This window comes from Clytia hemisphaerica, unplaced genomic scaffold (assembly GCF_902728285.1).
Source record: "Clytia hemisphaerica strain Z4C2 unplaced genomic scaffold, Clytia hemisphaerica genome assembly, whole genome shotgun sequence".
Classification (NCBI taxonomy): Eukaryota; Metazoa; Cnidaria; class Hydrozoa; order Leptothecata; family Clytiidae; genus Clytia; species Clytia hemisphaerica.
In genome coordinates this window covers 298,924-313,982 of record NW_027104105.1, presented here as the reverse complement: position 1 = coordinate 313,982, position 15,059 = coordinate 298,924, and the positions used below count along the sequence as shown (strand labels likewise).

Here is a 15,059-nt window from a genome sequence, read left to right as displayed (position 1 = left end):
TACTTAACCGTGATGTCGGGTAACTTGTAGTGTCTGGAACGAAGAAGAACAAATTAGTGGCAAAATGATGGAGTGTTTGACGTCACTCAGGCGGCAAGTTTACACACTCGTTATTTGTTAATCCCATCAGGCGATAATGGGTTAGGCGGCAGGCGTTCTCTAATTCTCCAATCGGCGTCCGATCATTTCAAATGAAAATAGAAAAGTTAAAAAGGGCCCGCTACCAGTGAAAGTTATCGTGCGTTGTGACATGACAGAGAGTATGATTGATAAACTTGGTGGAGTTATCAAAACAAATTTGTTGGCAAAAAGATTTAACAGTAAGTGAAAATACAGGCCAGATATCAACATTGAGTTGATCAAAAAGTGAGCAAACAAGAAAGTCATACTGACAGATAATTTAAAAGTTTCTGTTGAGGAAACTTGTGAAATTTGTTGATGTTGATGGCTTGTTGATTCTGTAAAGAGAAAAGAAAACAGGTATAGCTTTGATGCTAATCAAAAATTAACCTCTGTTTTGTGACATTTTTTATGTCATCCACTATTTTGCTCATAGAATGAGGCCATCATCATCAGAGATCACTTTTCAATATCGTGTGGCTTACACTTTAAAAAAAACTAGAATTTTTTGTTCCCCTTGGAGACAGATGGACTGTATTCCAAGAATTAAGCTTTGCGGGAAAATTCTATCACCAAGTAAGAGTGTGAAGTATTTGGGTGTTCACCTTGACAATCATCTAAACTGGAAGGTTCATACTTCTTTCGTTGCTGCTACATTGAGAAGGGCAAATGGGGCAATATCCAAACTTCGTCACTATGTTCCAATTCACATTCTTCTAAACATTTATCATGCAATTTTTGCTTCTCATGTTCGCTATGCTAGTCAGCTCTGGGGACTGTGTGACAATACTGTCACACATAGAATTCTTACTCTTCAAAACACTGCACTAAGACTCATGACCTTTAGTGAACCAAGAACTTCTGCCACTCCCCTGTTTGCTGAACTTAAATTACTCAAAATCTTTGATCAGGTGAAAGTAATGAATATCTTATTTATTCAAAAATACCTCCAGGGTAATCTTCCATCTGATGTCCTATCAACACTTAATTTTGATGAAATTGATCACAAAACTGGCACCAGGGGCAAAGCTATTAAACTACTAAAACTTTCAACGGTCAAAACCACAAATTTTGGACTTAACTCTTTCTCTCGTCTTTCGTCAAAAAAAATCGGGTCCATTTGTTTCATCATCATTTATGCCACTTATGCCACTTATGCCACCTTTTTCCCATTTGTTTCATCAAAATGTGTTCAAAAGTGTTAAAAAATACTTACATTTTTACCACCTTAATTTACATTGGTCATTTGTGTTCTTTGTGTCAAAAGTGGAAGTTTGTCAAGCTTTTCCAAGCAAAAAGAAATTCGCATTTGTTTCTGCATTCTGGGTCAAAAGTGGAAGAATGTTATTGTAAATGGCGGCAATAATCGAATGCATAATTACGATGCGTTTCACTTTCGTTTTCTTGCTAGTTTGTTTATATTTCCGACATAATTTATGCGGCCATTATTGACGTAACTAAGAGTTCGCAAAATGGTAGACTTTTGCCATTTTTAACACGGTTTCCATTTGTTTCACACGATGGTGGCATTTGGGGAAAAGATGGCAAAAGTGGAAGTTTTGAGGTAAGAAACAAATGGCCCCAATGTCACACTATTTTTGATTAGCATCCTTTTTCTATCCAAGGAATATCGTCGAAGTGCCACCTATACTGATGGTCTATTAAATAACAAATTGCCACATCATGCGTTTCCCAAGGTACCAACTACATTGTAAAAGACAAATCAATTAGTTGATAATTGACGTCGTCATTAAAGGATTTATATGCTGTAGTAATTAGAAATTCAATTAATCATTGTCTCTGCTAAATAATTATCTGCTTAAAAAATAGCCCAGATTCTCCAAATTGATACAATCATACATTTTTTCAATCAATGACCAATTGATAACCAATTGGTGGATTGGATATCAGTTGGTTCTGGAATAAAAATTGAAAATGGTGAAGGTGAAGTCTTTTTAGAACCAGATTTGCCTGACCTGAATTGGTGGTTTAAAATGATTTCAAAATTTTTGTTTTTAGCCAGTAAAATGGAAAATTAAACAAAATTGAATTCAACTTCAATGAAGATTCAAACAAAATGAAAGATAAAATAGAAACATCTACTAGTAAAAGAAGCTATCAAAGTTTTGGTCACAGTCAACACACATCCCATAGTAGTTTGTCGCAAGCTGGCTCAAAGAGCGGTTTATATGGAAATACAAGTAAAAGAAATGTTGCTTTTGAATCCAAAGTTGAGAAAGCACCACCTAAGAAAAATGTAGTCCAGGTATAATTATCATCATTGTTTTTTTTTCCTACTAAATAGAGTGTCACAATTGATTAAGTTATAATTCTTTGTAAATGTATTGCTCTGAGGAATTTTTTTATAGGGCATTTGCTTGAATTGTATTGTTTAAACCAAATACAATGCAAATATGTCTAAAATTTATAAACTACTCAAACTGGGAATTGTAGCGCATGGAAATACTATTCATAAAAACATTTTATTTTTCAGGTCCTTGATGAGCATGGCAATGATGTAACACCAAGAAGTTTATTGAGTAGTGATCTCATTGGACAAATAGGGTTTGTTTTTTCAAACTTCAACAAATACTCTTCAAAATAATAAAAATACTACAGTTGACTCTCTCTAATTCGATCTTTCTGGGAATAATTTTTTTTGGACCTACCCCGGTCCTATAAATGTCCGTTCGTTCGTTCGTTTGTTAGTTACCATTTTTTCTCGAGATTGGCTCATTAGTTGTTTCTGATTTTTTGCACAAAGATGTATAACTATAAACTCTCGAATGTGACGGAGCCCGATTTTCGAGAAAAAAAATTTGGGGGGGGGGCAAATTTGGGCCAAAAAACAGCTAAAAAACGGACTTTGTGAAAAATTGGATCATTAAATTTTTCTGATTTTTTGCATGAAAGTAAGGCACCATCATAGGTAAAAGATGGCTCATTGAAAAAAAATTTCTTGGCGCAAAAAACGCATGTTTATCTATAAGAATCACTATTAATAAGCATTCAATGTTCTTAGTCAAATTACTCAATTCTTTTATAAGATAGATGTTTTTTTTGTTCATGAGGGCTTACTTTTGAAGAATATTTGTGTGTTTGTTTTTGGTTGCTTGGCGTGTTTTCATAGAAAAACTGGCCAAATTCGATATTTTTTTATAAGCACATTATCAATTACTTAGGTATTAGCTTTTCTCGAGATTGGCTCTTTCATTCTTTATGATTTTTGCACAAAGATGCATAACTATAAACCCTCGAATGTGACGGAGCTCGATTTTTGGGAGAAAATAATTTGGGTAAATTTCAGCTTAGAAAAATGGCAAAAAAAAGGGTTTTTTGGACTTTGTGAAATATTGGATCATTGTTTTTTCAGATTTTTTCAATGAAAGTAGGTAAAAGATGGCTCAAGGAGATTTTTGTTAAAAAAGAATTTTCAGCTCAAAAAACGCATGTTTATCTATAAGAATCACTATTAATAAGCATACATCAATGTTCTTAGCCAAATTACTCAATTTTTTGATGAGATAGATGTTTTTTTTGCTCACGAAGTCTTGAATATGAAAGAATATTTCAAGAGCATTAAATTTTGGTTTCTAAAAGTTTTTTTATAAGAAACAAACGACTAATTTTAATAGATCGTCACTATTTGTGTTCTGAATGATTGTTTAATGGACACGCTCACGTAGATATCAATTATATATGTGTTAAATGAATAAACAGGTAGGTCCATAAAAGTATCACTTGTTTCAAATTAGAGAAAGATTTGAATATCGGAGAGTAATTTAAACCACCTTCCAGCTAAGGGGTCAAATATTTTAGTTCGAATTACAGAAAGATTCCAATAATAGAGGTTCGAATAGAGAGATGACTGTCTAACAAAAAAAGCATAACAATGTATACTTGAAACCGTTGTAATAAAATGTTCAAAATAGCCTAGAAATATTTAACCTGCAAGTAAGGGGCCGTCCACATAGTACGTTCGCACTAAGAGGGAGGGGGAGGGGGTCTTCCCATAAGCGTATGCTTGCGTACAGGGGGAGGGGGTACTCGATTTTTGACATTTTAGTGCGTACGTACTATGTGGACGGTCCCTAATAAATCTATAGGGGTTTGAAACAGTTTCAATGAGGTATTGGAGCCATAATAGGAACATAGTATGCATTTTATTGATAAGTCTAATTAAGAGAAAACCAATTATACACTTTTACAAAATATTTAGAATAGTGTGATTGTCATTTTGTCTTTCTGAAATAATGCGTTGATGCTTTAATTTATATAAAAGTGAAATAAAGGGGTTACCTTCTACTGTACGGTGATCTTTGCAATGTTCACTCATATGAGTCACACAATATCTCTGTGACTCAAGTCTATACCAAACCATTGATCTTTATTAGTGAACCTTTCATAATATGCATAAGTAAGAAGTTTTGCTGTCTTTCAGTAAGGCTTGACTGGACTCATATAGAGATATTAGATTTAACTATAAGTAGTAGTAAGTTTGCGACCGCAGTCGAGGGCGGCCCAAAGGCTCCCTTTTCGTATACCTTATTGGAACTAATTTTCGCGGGTTTTAATTTTAGCGTTTTTCGCGGTTTTTCGTCAAAATCGCGAAAATTTTAACCCGCGAAAAATTTTGAGAGTCGAAAACCGCGAAAATTAATTCCCGCGAAATACAATTTTTCCAATTTTATTGAAAAATTTGGAAAATCCCTAGGAAAATGAAAGAAATTTGTCCAAAAAAAGGCAAAACCGCGAAAATTAAAACCCGCGAAAATTCCTGCATGGAAAAAACCGCGAAAATTAAAACCCGCGAAATGCAATTTTTCGGAAATTTTTTTTCGACCGCGAAAATTAGTTCCCGAGAAAATTAGTACCAATAAGGTAGCTGTCTACCCGAAGGTAGGGGAGGGCGCCACTCCTTTCCCTGGATTTTTTCACTTACCCTTTATCCGTCTCTTTACTTGCCGAGCATCAAGCAGAGAGGCATCAAGTACCATTTTGGGAATCTTTGGTATGACCCGGCTGGGGATCGAACCCACAACCTTGCACACTGTAGCTGGATGCTACGGTCGCTACCATTTAACTATACATTTAGACCATACTCCTGCCATAAATCTTCTTTGTTTGATTTCTCTTCTCTAAAATTTGTATTTTTGTTTTAGGAAGACCAGCAAGACCATGTTGAATTTGAATGAAAGTGGTTCTGTTGGTACTGTAAGTATAAATGCAGACTCTGTGCTCTATACACCTTTTCGACCTTAGTCGCGCGGGTATTTTTTTGTCTGCTTAATCCCACTAAAACCGTCCCAGTCCTTTTTTCGCACCTGTAGACAATAGAAAAATGCGTCAAAGGACTGGGACGGTTTTAGTGGGATAAAGCGGACAAAACAATGCCTGTGGGACTACGGTCGAAAACGTGTATTAGTATAGGATTGTAGTTTGCAATACTCAGGTGCTCTCTAAACTGTCTGGTATTCTGATTTTTTGAATGGCAATTTTTTTAATTCCCAGTAAGCCACTATTTGGGAGACAACTTTTCTTGTTTTTCAGAATTCTTACTGGTATTTGAAAATTTAGATTTTGTTTTGGCAATATTTGTGTCTGTATCCCATAAATTTCAATTTTGCAATTTTAAAAATTTAACCCCAATAGTTACATATTGTATTGTTCTGTCAAGTTTAAAGGTTTTATTTTTACATAAGTTTCATATCAGACACATGTTTCATATCGGGACAGTGTCCGCCTATTGTTATATTAGACTGATATATATCATTATATAAGCAAAAAAATGATTTTCTTCTCATTTTTCTGACCAATCTTGCTCCACTCCCGTGTCAATCCAATGTGAAAAAGCTTGTGAATTAAAATTGATGAGTAAGCAAATGTAAAGGATTCTTTTATTTTGCTTTATATCATCAGCCAACAGAACTATTCACGCAATCGATGTATGGTGCAAGTACTATGCAAACAAGTTACGCCGCTGGCTTCTCACGGTATCTCTTATGTTCTTTTTCTATATTCTAAACTAAATATCCCTGATTAGGCGAAAATAAAAAAAATGTAGTGTTTCTGGAATGCGGGTGAAGGAAAAAAGTTTTTTTCACTCGGCCGGTTTCCGGAAACACTGCCACCACCATACACCCAGAAATCCTTATCCATGACACACTATGATATTACAACAAGAAAAACAGTCCGATCTACATTTGTAGCCTGGATGCCGAAAAGGCTTTCGACTCCTGCTCTTGGTATTATTTATTCGAAAAACTTTCTTCCAAACTAGAAATACCTAAGACTGTATTGAAATTTATGATCAATCTTTACCTGAAAAGTGAATGGACAGTGACTTATAACAACCACGAATCAAAACCGCCAGACAAGGTTCATTATTGTCACCTTATCTTTATAACATTTACACGGAAGGACTTTTACAAAAAATACAAGATTTAAACATAGGAACATATTTACCCGGTGGGATTGATACATCCATCATTGCATACGCAGATGACCTCATATTAATCAGCCCAACTTTAAAAAGACTTCAATTGATGTTGAACAATGTGTAGCGAATACGTCATGACTCATTGTCTAAAATTCAACACCACAAAGACCCAATTCATCATACCCGGAAAATCGGTCATCAACGATCCATTTCTTATTTTATACGGTGAACAAGTAAAACCAAAAAACGAACTCAAACATCTTGGATTTAACTGGAAAACCAAAAACGGAATTCTCCAACTAGATCACCACGTTCAAAACAGGATTACTGAACTCTGGGCAGTTATCTCCTCACTGATCAGCTCAGGGATACGAAAACTACACCCAAACATCATTACAACAATTTTCAGAACGATGGTACTATCAAAGCTATGCTACGGTCTTGAAATTGTGAAATTATCAAAAACTAGCTGTGAGCTGTTAAACCGCCAAGCGAGATGCAGTTTGAAATCACTCTTTGGCGTTTCAAAGCATAGTAACAATCTGATTGACAAACTGTACAACATTCCACCGGTCACAACTTTAATTACAAACCGTGTAACCCTTCTCATACAACAACTTCTCAACATCAACCAGACCAAAGACTATCTTCTTCACATTCTCACCCTACCAGAACAAAAACGCCACTAATCAATTATGAATGAAATCTTACAGACATTTACCGATCACGATATGGATGTTATTTGTTCTTGTCTTGGTTCAAAACAAACAGTAGTCCCTCAACAAAACAATACAAACTCACCACCAGAACTGGAAGAATGCCGGGCTGGTATCGAAAACTGGCATATTGCAAACTTTAGAAATAATTTTTACAATATTCTTCAAGCATCATGTTTTAATCAATAACTAATATTTATAACATTTACTTCTTGGTCTGATATTCTGACATACTAAGTTTGGCCCAGCTCTCCTGTTTAAAATTCTTCAGTCATTACTCTAGTTTTGGGTACCTTTTGCTTTGTTTACATTTACCAGGAATCACCTCCCTAGCCTTTACACATTTAGCTTCCATAGCCTAGACCTCATTTCTGGCGGGGGATTTCCCTGACGGGAGACCTCTACCTAGCATAGCGCCCGACTTCCTTTTTTTCACAAAAAAGAAAAATGTATATTATATATTTTGTTTTTAACCCCCTTTAACTGTACGTATTACATAGAATTTTAGAAGCTTATTTACAGTAGGGGAATCTCCATTTTTATCTACATATTTTTCTTCTTTTTTGGGAGATTCCCTCGCTCTTACTAAATTCCAGCCTCTACTTCTGGCTTCCGGGCCCTTTTAGCGGCCTCTCGACATTTGAAGGATCTGCTATATATGTCTTCTGGAGGCAAGACCGTTCTCAACTTCGGATAGGCCCCGCTGGCAAGAACGGTCTCTCCTTCACATGGCATTAGCAGAATTTTTTTTTTTTTCAGTGCCTTTTTTTTTTGGCAATAATTCTTTTCTTATTTTGTTTTGTCTTAAAGAAAAACGAAAACGATGTATCATATTATTGTTATTATATATTTATTGCCGACCCAAAAAAATATCAGCGTTTTGATTGGTCGAGAGCATCGAGATATTTGCGATATTTCATATTTCTCTAGTATGGAAATATGACCGCGTTGACTTTTGGGGGACTGGGTAAGCGGCGGGAGAAAAATCAAAACAAAACAGCCGAAAAGAACTGACTTTCGGAGAAACTAACTTAGGAGTCGCAGGGAAAAACGCAACAAAAATATTTTCAGATTAACTTTTACTTTGCAGTTCTTCCATAAAAGACACTAAAATCAAATCTGATGAACTAAGAAATTATAAAACTACTTGAGACCACCCAAATATTTTCAGCTTTTGGTATAAAATTCGTCCGTGTGTAACCAAACAGTTTTTTATCAATGCATACAAAAAACTTGAGATTCTTGAATGTTTGCCAATAAGATTTCTCATAACATAGCAAGGGAAGTGGTGATTTTTAAAAAAGTTCTCTCCTAATTCTCATTCTTCGACGAGGTACGTCCTTGAATTGTAAACTCAACAATCATTTATATACATCTTCCTTCTAAAATTCGAAACAATTAAAGCTTGACAATAATCAAGAAAGTATCCAAATTGTTTTGCTATTGAAAAAAAGTTGTTCTTTAACCATTATTACAAGCATACATTTCCATCATGGCACTCCTTTCCTCTGCTATTCTTTTCCATGCATCGAAATAAAAACATAGAAAAAGACTGAATGTTATCAATCTGATTAATCCAACGATGAAGGGTTTCTTCTCTATCGAAACAATACTGTACACCATCTGCATTTTGAATCATCAATCTAGAAACTTTCAAATACATCTCTGAAAAATCTGCAACTCTTCAAAACAAAACTTCTGGATCGAAAATGATCGAAAATGCTCCTCTGTTTTGTTTTTGTGTGAATATTTTCGGCGGGAACACATCGAATGTTTTATTGTTCGAATCTAACGTTCGAATTAGATTTTCGAATAAAAACATTCGAAACTACATAGAAGAAAGAAGCAAGGCGGAAGTAAGTTTTAAAACAAAAACAAAAAGAAATTTATATCAGGACAATTTTTTTGAGTCGACAATAAATTAGTTATCACATGACTTCTCGTGCAATACTCGATATTTTACTCGTTCCGAGATTTTACCGATATTTTTCCTCGCCTAAAGGCTCGGAAAAATATTACGGAAAAAACTCGGAACTCGTAAGATATTTCTGGTATTGCACTCGAAGTCATGCGATAACTAGTACATATTTTTTCTTTTCCAAAAACCTTTATTTATATATTATACCGTAGCTTATAATGGTGATAAAAGAGATGTTAATAAAAATGAAACAGCATTTTTTTATTTTCGCCTTATTACATATTTCATTATAAATTGTTTTGCACTGAAAAGAGTACCAGGCATTCTTTCACTAAATTCAAAGATCTAGGCTAGGTTACAATTAATCAATTAGTATATGTAATCACATGATAACGAGTGCAATTCGAAAATAATCCGAAAGGACGAGGAAAATTCGAAACAAAAAAATCACGAGTGCAATTTTCGAATTGTACGAGTTATCATGTGATTACGAGCTAATCGCACAATCGGTTTCACTGCTTTTTCCCCGTCAGGAAAGTAAATTACACTGAAAGTTTTATATTTTCTCTTCTCTTTATGTTTTTCTTTTCTTGTTTTTTATTGATTTTCTTTCTCACAAAATTAATTTCGAATGCAATTAAAACGTTCGATAATAAAAATGTAAGAAAAAACATTAAAATCAATTTTGTAAACATTGACCAGTCATTGAAGAGTGTGATTAACGATTAATTGCTCTCTACAGGATGCAATTAACGATTAATTGCTTTCTTTGAAGGGGCGCCAAATGAGTAAAAATAACTCATCGTGCGATTACAATTAAAGGGACATAAAAGTACTGACGAAATTTGTAAACAAATCGTATGCAGCGGGATACAAAATCAAAACAAATGTCACATGTCAAAATAAGAAAAAAAAACAAATATGGCTGATTTTGATTGTTTCAATTGTTTTACAGGTTTGTTTTGGACACGTGATTTTAATTGTTCTCTTTAATGACACGTGGTTCGCGCAATGTCTACATTTTATTACTTTAACCATGCAATGTTTATCCTTTTCGTATCTTTTTTATAGGTCCATCATGAGTTCGATGATGGGTAGTTCCAGAGCTTCATTAGATTCTGTTACGGATGAAATATCTGAGCCAACACATCACCATTCCTTTGGTGGTTTACAGGGTATGATCATAGTCATTATAAAAACACTGGTCTGGAAGGCTTTTGTCTCTTTTTATTTTTAAAAGATAGAGCTTACATACCAAAATCGATTTATTTTGCAAACTTTTTTATCATGTAATTAGAAAAAGACCAATCCCACGAGGAGATTTTGGTGACGTATTCAAAAAGTATGCAAATCGCAACTTGTCTTTTGTTTATAACAAAAGAAAATTGAACAAAAAGCCTAAAGAATGCATTGCCAGACCAGGGTTTTTTATAATGACTATGGTATAAGTACTAGTAATAACATGGTTTAGAGGGTGATTTGGGATTAATAACCCCGAGGTTCATTGAAAACATTTCAAAATATTTTGAAGTGTTTTCAATGAAACGAGGGGTTATTAATCCAAAATCACCCGAGAATACCATATTATTCCGCGTTAATTATATGGTAAATCGCTATTCTTTTCGAAACTTATAAAAACATTCGAAACTATAAAATAACATTCGATTGACTCTATTATGTTGATTGGCTTAAAAATCTCGTACGATATTTTGTTAACCAAACAAAATATCGTACGATACTTTTCTTTCAAGCAATAGAAATTTTTGTTTACATCAGGGCGATTACAAAAAAGCGGGGCTATTACGGATTTATCGCCCCGCTCGTCCTTTACAAATCTAAACTAAATGTAATCAACCATATAATTATAAACTTTATCACCTTTCCTTAAGGAGACCAATTTTTGCGCTAACTAATTTTCAGTGTAGAAAGTTTGTCTCAGTGAGTTACAAAAAAGAGGCTTTTCGGTCTCCAAGTTCAACAAAAATCTTCAAAATTTCCGTCTGTGACGAAAACCCTAGGAAAAAAATAAATAATTCTTATCATTAACTAGAAGCTACCGCTAAGATAAAGTAATGCTTACTTTATACCCTGGCACTTTGAAAATAAATTCCACGGTTACTTTAGCGGTTACTAGAGTCCATTCGAATTAAGTGTGCACTCTTTCTTGTTATGATGAAACCAACCTCAAGGGAATCAGTTAATTACGCTAACATGGTTTTTACATAGTGGAACTTTTGGTAAATTTTGACTGGTTTTCTTATTATTTATTAATTTATTTTCACAGACGTTGAAAGGAAACGCGCTGATGTAAAAGAAAGTTTGACCATGGATGACTTGAAGAAAAAGGTATGTACCGGATGTTTTCAAAAATAAGTGTAAAGTTCAAATCGAGCCTCTGATAAAATTAGAAATGTTATAAATAAAAAACACCAAAATCAGTCCCTTGTCGGAAAAGAGAAGAGATTCTTTTTTGAAGTTTAGTCAAATTCAGAGCCACTCTTTTTTGTAAAATTTTGCCAAAGTTTCTCAAACAAGTCGCAACTAGGACTCCTCTACAGCACACCACTATTAGTACATGTTTTTTGGACCTACCTCCGGGTACCCCGGTGGAAGTCCTATAAATTAACCCATGTCCGTTCGTTCGTTCGTTCGTTCGTTCGTTCGTCCGTCTGTTACCAGCTTTTCTCAGGATTGGCTCATTAGTTTTTTTTGTTTTTTGGCACAATGATGCAAAATGGCAATGCCTAAAATGTGACGGAGCCCGATTTTCGAAAAAAAATATATTTGGGCAAATTTGGGCCAAAAACTACCTAAAAATAGGGTTTTTTGGACTTTGTGCAACATCCTGTCATTACTTTTTTCTGATTTTTTGTACAAAGATGGAGGGCAAGATTCTCTAAAGAATGGCTGAAGTGGTTTTTCCCGGAAAATTCTTATTCGCCTTAAAAAACGGATTTTCGTATTTTGGGGAAATTTCCTTTAAACCAAATAAGAAAATATAGCTTTTCTCAATATTGACTCGTTATTTCTTTCTGATTTTTTGCACAATGATGCAAAATAGCAATGCCTAAAATATAATGGAGTCCGATTTTCGAAAAACATTTTTTTCCGGCCGAAAGTGCCGAAAATATGCCGGAAATCGCCGTTTTTCTGGATTTTCATTGGATTTTTTTATAATAATTGGTTGTTTTTTCATCCAAAAACATCATTAATAGCAATGCCCACCATCAAGCGTGTTTCAATTTTCAAAAAAATTGATTTTTGAAGCCGGAACTATTCAAAAATCGCCGAAACAACCTATTTTCGTCGGAAAGACAGTATTTCTTGAATTTGTCGAGCTGTACTTTTTTTTTTTATGAAATATTGCGCACTGATGCAAGATGACAATACCTAAAATGTGACGGAGCCCGATTTTCGAAAAACATTTTTTTCCGGCCAAAAATGCCGGAAATATGCCGGAAAAACCGTTCTTTTCCTTAGTTTTTTCTAATTTATTGCAGAAAGATGCGTATTCGCAATACTTAAAACATGACCGAGTTTGTTTTTTTAGAAAAATGCTTTGCCGGTAATCGCCGTTTTTGCAGATTTTCAATTGACTTTTTCTTTATTTCTTTTTTTTTTCACACAAAAACATTAATGATAACAATGCTCACCATCAAGCATGATTCAATTGTCAATAAAACTGATTTTTACGACCAAAACTTACTATTTATTTTTCCCCTACAACCCTTCCCTCTCCTCCTAGACTAGTAAACCACGTCGTTGTATTTTGCTGCAGATTAAACTTGCATTAGGATCTATTTTTCTATATGTTCACTGAATCTTTCCAAACCACTCTCCCGCGGCAATTTCTATTTTTTATAAGAACTCTTTCTTATAAGCACTATTCCCGCGTTCCTGTGTCCAAGGAAAGACAGACGCTTGCTAGTCTACTCTCCCCCCATGAACAATCAATGATGAATTTATTGCGTTATGCATTTTCGCTAAACGCTATTATTTTCCAACTGATTTTTTTCATTTTTCTCCTCGCATTGCTATCTAACTTTCATCATCAGGTAGGTCCATTCAGCATCTAGCTTGTTTTGAAAGAAACACTTTTAAGAAACATGAGGCTCAGAATGCCTAAAAACTAAGAAACATTTAAGACACATGCTGAGGCTGAGAATGAGAAAATAACATTTTTTAATTCGGTTTTTTTTAAGAACCTTCCCATCAAAACAAATGTTTTTTTTTTCTTTGCATGAAAAATAGGCTGATTATGTCAAAAAGCTTAGAAACATGTAAGAAACACATAAGGCTCAAAAGGCTTTCTCAAGAATCATTGAGGCTGCTTGGTAGAACTAGTTTCTTAATGGAAAAAACGTGTACGTCGAGAATAGGTTTAGATTTGTATATGTAATTTGATTGATTCATACTGATTTGAAATGCAGTAGAGTTTCCATAACTTGAACACCCACGGGGAATACAAATTTTTTCGAGTTAAAGAAATTTCGAGTTTCGAAATATTCGATTCACTTTTATTGTAGGTTTGAATTATGGAGGCTCTCCACTGTATTTATCGAAATGTTCGATTCACTTTTAGGTCAACATCACGTTAGAAGAAACAGATACAATTTGGATTCTGGACATCCCTGGTGTTTCTGTTTCAGAAGCTTCTGAAGGTGCAGAAGAGATTAAAGAACGGAATAGAAAATACGACCAGGTAAGACTCGTTTCCATAAAGATTTGTCGGTAAAAATTCGTCGTTAAAAATATGTCGACAAAGATTTGTCGGTAAAAAATTCGTCGTTAAAAATGCGTTGGTAAAAGTTCGTCGTTAAAAATGCGTTAGTAAAAGTTCGTCTGTAAAAATGCGGAGATAAAGAATTTCGTAGGAAGAACATTTTCGTGGAAAATGATTCCTCATTTTTTGTCAACGAATTTGTGACATAGATAATATTTGTGTCAGCACCTGGAAGGCCCATATCAAATACATAAAGGAATGACTGAACGGCTAAAAATGCTATCAGATCGAGTATTAACTGCCAGTGCCGTAGGAAGCATTTTCATATTGAGGGGGCTGAAGTTTTGTGACACCGCGAGGGCCAACCATGGTTTGGCCCGAGGGGTAAGTTTTGAAAATTTGAGCTCTAGATTGCTTGAAAATGCACTCAATTGTGACAATTATGACAAATTAAAAAAGAAATAACTTTGCATTTTGCAAAATAACCATGGGGGTTAATAACCCCCCCCCCCTAGTTGCTACGGCACTGACTGCCGTTAATTTTTGTTTCAATTGTGATTTAGCAGGCAGGTGGAGTATTTTTTTGACGATTTTCAATTTAAGGTCTGAATTCAATTCCAACTACAGGGCTCTTTTGTGACCTTGACCATTGCGATTAGCAATGCGTGAGTTGACCTCGCTACGATGGTTGACTTGTGAGGGGCTAAGACCATGTTCACACGTTACTGTTCCGTTTCGTTCCGGTATGATATTCGTTACGGATCGAATCTATTCATATTGGTTTCGGAACGTTTCGGAGCAAGAAAACGAAGCCGTTCCGACAGTTCCGCTCCGATGAAAAAAGTGGAGCAAAACCGGTTCGATCTGTTTTGCTTTGTAGCGTCTTCTTTTTTTGACGTTTCGAATTTTAACGCTCACACTTGTTTCGGAACCGTTTCGGAAAGAACGGAAGGGAATCGTAACGTCTAAACATGGTCTAAAACCCTCACAATCAGGAGTCTTGCGTGCTACCGCTCCCCTTCTTCCCTGCTTCATGAATTTCCACGTTCTTTTTGATGTCATTAAGTATTTCAATCAAATTAAGCCTCAAATTTGAGACACGGAGAGTCAAAATCACACGCCATAGACTAGACAATTAACGTA

General features: G+C 34.9%; 1 protein-coding gene across 1 annotated transcript in view; it reads left to right on the top strand.

The window, feature by feature from the left end:
* Positions 1-2,139: 2,139 nt before the first annotated feature.
* LOC136813206 (dynein axonemal intermediate chain 4-like) overlaps positions 2,140-15,059 on the top strand; it is a 100,642-nt gene continuing 87,722 nt past the window's right edge. The window contains exons 1-7 of the mRNA XM_067069729.1: positions 2,140-2,386; positions 2,615-2,685; positions 5,283-5,334; positions 6,040-6,113; positions 10,265-10,368; positions 11,478-11,539; positions 13,776-13,895. Coding sequence (XP_066925830.1) covers positions 2,198-2,386; positions 2,615-2,685; positions 5,283-5,334; positions 6,040-6,113; positions 10,265-10,368; positions 11,478-11,539; positions 13,776-13,895 — 672 coding nt within the window. The 5' untranslated portion in view covers positions 2,140-2,197. The remainder of the gene's footprint in view (positions 2,387-2,614; positions 2,686-5,282; positions 5,335-6,039; positions 6,114-10,264; positions 10,369-11,477; positions 11,540-13,775; positions 13,896-15,059) is intronic.